General features: G+C 51.9%; 1 protein-coding gene across 1 annotated transcript in view; it reads right to left on the reverse strand.

Annotated features, from left to right (window-relative positions):
* Window positions 1-3,739: 3,739 nt before the first annotated feature.
* The window catches only part of LOC138861283 (inactive phospholipase C-like protein 2), a gene marked incomplete at its 5' end in the record, with an annotated part of 1,305 nt that continues 44 nt past the window's right edge, over window positions 3,740-5,000 (reverse strand). The window contains 2 exon segments of the mRNA XM_070120245.1: window positions 3,740-4,241; window positions 4,802-5,000. The exon segment at window positions 4,802-5,000 is cut by the window's right edge and continues 44 nt beyond it. Of these exon segments, the coding sequence (XP_069976346.1) occupies window positions 3,870-4,241; window positions 4,802-5,000 (571 nt within the window).

Here is a 5,000-nt window from a genome sequence, read left to right on the forward strand (position 1 = left end):
AAAACCCACAATGTACAAACTAGATTTATTGATGAAAGTGAGACAACAGTTTCGGAATCGTCCTCGATTCCATCTTCGGGTCTGAAGAGGCAAGGGAGACGAAGCGGTATAAGAGGGAAAGGAGGCGAAGCACTCGGGAACTACGGGGCAGGAGAGGACAGGAGAACGGAAGCGAAGGGAGGTCAGATCAGGTCGAAGGATCAGGCGGTCTATGTGACGGGTGACCGGCATAAGGGAGGAGACGAAGGATGTGGGAAGCGAGGAGGCTGTCGGCAGGAGAGAAACCGCTGTTCAAGTTGAAATTGGGCAGCAGCTTAATGAGAGAAGATTCCACCAGTCTGCGGGCATGGACATCAGCGGAAGGGAAGAGAATGCGGGCAGCTTTCCAGTCCATCTGATGGCCAGTGTCCCACTGATGGCAGAAGAGGGCGTTGTTGGTATGTCCCCTGGATACAGCGTACTTATGCTGAGACAGACGCTTAGTAAGACTGGCGCCTGTTTCACCAAAATACTGCTTATCACAGGAGGCACACGGAACAGCATAGGTGCCCACCTTCGAGGTAGAGGGAGGGCAGGTGTGAACCAGGTTCCGACGGAGGGTATTCACCTGGCGAAGGGAGAGTCTGCAGTTGAGAGACTGCAGGGGCCGACGGAGGGAGTAGATCTCCTCAGTGTAAGGCAGGCTGAGGACAGGCAGGTGAGGAGACTCATTGGGAGGGGAGTCATGGTAGAAGGTACGTCGCGCCCTGGATAACGCGACGTCTAGGACATGGCGAGGATAGCCCAGTTTGGAGAACGAACGACGCAGGAAGTCGATCTCTCCATCCAGGTACTGGGGGTCACAGATGCGGAGGGCACGGAGAAACAGCGAGGTGGCAACCCCTCTCTTCACATGTAGTGGATGGTACGAGAAGAAGTGTATGTACATACCACTGTGCATAGGCTTCCTGTATATAGAAAAGGAGAAATGATCAGCAGAGCGATGGACAAGAGTGTCCAAGAAAGGGAGCTTGTCGTCAACCTCCCATTCCACCTTGAAGCGGATGGATGGAGAGAGAGAATTCAGCTGCGACAGGAAATCAGGAAACAGGGCAGGTTCATGGGGCCAGAGAGCGAAGACGTCATCTACATATCTCAGCCACATGGAAGGACGAGGGGAGATGGAAGGGAGGAGCTCCGACTCGAAGAACTCCATGTACAGGTTAGCCAGAACAGGGGAGAGAGGAGAGCCCATGGCAACACCGAACGTCTGTGAGTAGAAACGACCCTCAAAGGAGAAGGAATTCGACTCCACACACAGACGAATCAGCTGGAGGAAGACTTCAGTGGGAAGAGGAAGACGAGGATCCTCGGCAGGGAGCTTCCTCTGAAGGAAAGCGAGGACGTCATCAAGCGGGAGCCTGTTTCCCGGAGGCGAACCTTTACCAGAGGTTCAAGGTCGTTAACCCTCGCCTCCCTCATTTCTATGGGCTTCCTAAAACCCATAAGCCGGCCGTGCCTCTACGCCCCATCATCTCCTCCCGGGGATCGGTGACGCATCCTCTGGCGGCTTGGCTGGCTAAGTCTCTCACTCCCCTTCTCGGCACCTTCTCTCCTGCTCACCTTCGCCATTCACAGGACTTCATCTCTCGTGTCCGCGGTGTCCCGCCGGCGTCCATGCTGAGCCTGGATGTCGACTCCCTGTTCACCAAGGTCCCGCTTGATGACGTCCTCGCTTTCCTTCAGAGGAAGCTCCCTGCCGAGGATCCTCGTCTTCCTCTTCCCACTGAAGTCTTCCTCCAGCTGATTCGTCTGTGTGTGGAGTCGAATTCCTTCTCCTTTGAGGGTCGTTTCTACTCAGACGTTCGGTGTTGCCATGGGCTCTCCTCTCTCCCCTGTTCTGGCTAACCTGTACATGGAGTTCTTCGAGTCGGAGCTCCTCCCTTCCATCTCCCCTCGTCCTTCCATGTGGCTGAGATATGTAGATGACGTCTTCGCTCTCTGGCCCCATGAACCTGCCCTGTTTCCTGATTTCCTGTCGCAGCTGAATTCTCTCTCTCCATCCATCCGCTTCAAGGTGGAATGGGAGGTTGACGACAAGCTCCCTTTCTTGGACACTCTTGTCCATCGCTCTGCTGATCATTTCTCCTTTTCTATATACAGGAAGCCTATGCACAGTGGTATGTACATACACTTCTTCTCGTACCATCCACTACATGTGAAGAGAGGGGTTGCCACCTCGCTGTTTCTCCGTGCCCTCCGCATCTGTGACCCCCAGTACCTGGATGGAGAGATCGACTTCCTGCGTCGTTCGTTCTCCAAACTGGGCTATCCTCGCCATGTCCTAGACGTCGCGTTATCCAGGGCGCGACGTACCTTCTACCATGACTCCCCTCCCAATGAGTCTCCTCACCTGCCTGTCCTCAGCCTGCCTTACACTGAGGAGATCTACTCCCTCCGTCGGCCCCTGCAGTCTCTCAACTGCAGACTCTCCCTTCGCCAGGTGAATACCCTCCGTCGGAACCTGGTTCACACCTGCCCTCCCTCTACCTCGAAGGTGGGCACCTATGCTGTTCCGTGTGCCTCCTGTGATAAGCAGTATTTTGGTGAAACAGGCGCCAGTCTTACTAAGCGTCTGTCTCAGCATAAGTACGCTGTATCCAGGGGACATACCAACAACGCCCTCTTCTGCCATCAGTGGGACACTGGCCATCAGATGGACTGGAAAGCTGCCCGCATTCTCTTCCCTTCCGCTGATGTCCATGCCCGCAGACTGGTGGAATCTTCTCTCATTAAGCTGCTGCCCAATTTCAACTTGAACAGCGGTTTCTCTCCTGCCGACAGCCTCCTCGCTTCCCACATCCTTCGTCTCCTCCCTTATGCCGGTCACCCGTCACATAGACCGCCTGATCCTTCGACCTGATCTGACCTCCCTTCGCTTCCGTTCTCCTGTCCTCTCCTGCCCCGTAGTTCCCGAGTGCTTCGCCTCCTTTCCCTCTTATACCGCTTCGTCTCCCTTGCCTCTTCAGACCCGAAGATGGAATCGAGGACGATTCCGAAACTGTTGTCTCACTTTCATCAATAAATCTAGTTTGTACATTGTGGGTTTTTCTTCCATATTATCAACACGGTATTGTGTTTTTTCGTTGCATATATATATATATATATATATATATATATATATATATATATATATATATATATATATACATATACATATATACATACATACATACATACATACATACATACATATATATATATATATATATATATATATGTGTGTGTGTGTGTGTGTGTGTGTGTGTGTGTGTGTGTGTGTGTGTGTGTGTGTGTGTGTGTGTGTGTGTGTGTATGTGTGTGTGTGTGTGTGTGTGTGTATAGAATATAGATTACATACATAAATAACTAAATCATTGAACGTATGTATGCATAGATATATAAATGTAACTCTGGATCTCCATGAACATGCACATGGCTTCAAAACCTCGGAGCTCAGCCCAGCTATGCATTTATGAACGTAATCTGGATATTTTGTAGATAGGAACATGGATTTATATTCATATACAGTCCCGTGTATAGTAGCCTCATATGCACATTGATTAACGCTTGACCCTTCACTCACTACATCTGCAGCATATGCAACATGGGTGAGTAATGTACCTTACAGCAGCAACGATACAAAATTGAACAGTGGCGAAATAATCAAACATAAAACGTATCGAAATACAAAAAATAAATACACAGGCTCGAAATCAGGTTCTTTGCGCAGCTTCACTGTATTTACAATGTATAATATAATTTGCATACACTAATTATTACAAATGCCTATGAACTTGGATGAAGGGAGAACAAAATAATGGATACGCTAATTACAGGTGACAGCTAAGCTACAGCGCTGTGTTTTGCTCATAGCTGAAGCCGGGGGTGTAGCTGAAGGAATGCAGCAGCGGGGGCTTCAGGAGGTTGGCCGCGTCCTCGTCCTCGCCTACCACGGTCGAGGAACTACTCGGCGTCATGAGGTAGTCCTCGCTCACGTACCCGATGCTGCTCGACTCCAGGTTGGAGTTGCTCTTCTTGAGGATGCTCTTGGGCTTGCACTCGCCGCTGGGCGTGGTCGGCGAGCGGCCGAGGCTGCCGTACGTGGTCAGGTTCTCCGTCGTGTTGTGGCGGTTGGCCAGCGTGAGGCGCGGCCGCTCGCGCACCGACGGCGAGCGCTCGCGCGTGTTCAGGCTGTCCAGCGTGGCCTTCGTCGACTCCACCTGCGGGCGAGGGCGCGTTAGGGGCTGCACGGGCTGCCCTGGCTACGGCCTAGCTAAAAGGACCTCTCGAACCGCCGGGCGACGCCCTCGGGTTCCTTCGTGGCATGCATCGTCTTTTGAAAGGGATAACATTTGAGTGACGTGGACGTGGCTCATGTGAATGACCGCCACATTGCAAGAGGAAATACTAAAGGTAACCTAAAATAAAATAAAAGAATAACGATAACATGCTTAATAGGTAGATAAAGAAGTAGTAGGCAAGAGAGGAGAGGAGAGGAGAGGAGAGGAGAGGAGAGGAGAGGAGAGGAGAGGAGAGGAGAGGAGAGGAGAGGAGAGGAGAGGAGAGGAGAGGAGAGGAGAGGAGAGGAGACGAAACGAGAGAGAGGAGAGGAGAAAAGAGAAGAGGAAAGAATATTAGAAGAGAGGAGAGGAAGGGAAATGAGAGTAGAAAAGTGTAGATCAGAGGAAACAAGACTGGAGAAAAGACAAGAAAAGGTGAAACGAAAGATAAGGAGGGAGAGCGAAGGCGGGCGGGGCAGCGCGCCTCGAGACGTCCGCACCTGTTCCAAAGCCATCTTGCACTTCTTCTTCAGCGCCTCCAGCCGATCCAACTGGCCGCGGATGATCCTGACGTTCCAGGCGAAGTTCTCCGTCGCCTTGTTGGCCTTCTTGCCCTTGACGCCGTGCGAGGACAGCAGGCTCTCCAGGTTGTCGTACATGCCGAGGGCGGGCTTCAGCTGCGACTCGAGCGAGGTCCGG

The sequence above is a fragment of the Penaeus vannamei genome, unplaced genomic scaffold (assembly GCF_042767895.1).
Source record: "Penaeus vannamei isolate JL-2024 unplaced genomic scaffold, ASM4276789v1 unanchor3963, whole genome shotgun sequence".
Classification (NCBI taxonomy): domain Eukaryota; kingdom Metazoa; phylum Arthropoda; class Malacostraca; order Decapoda; family Penaeidae; genus Penaeus; species Penaeus vannamei.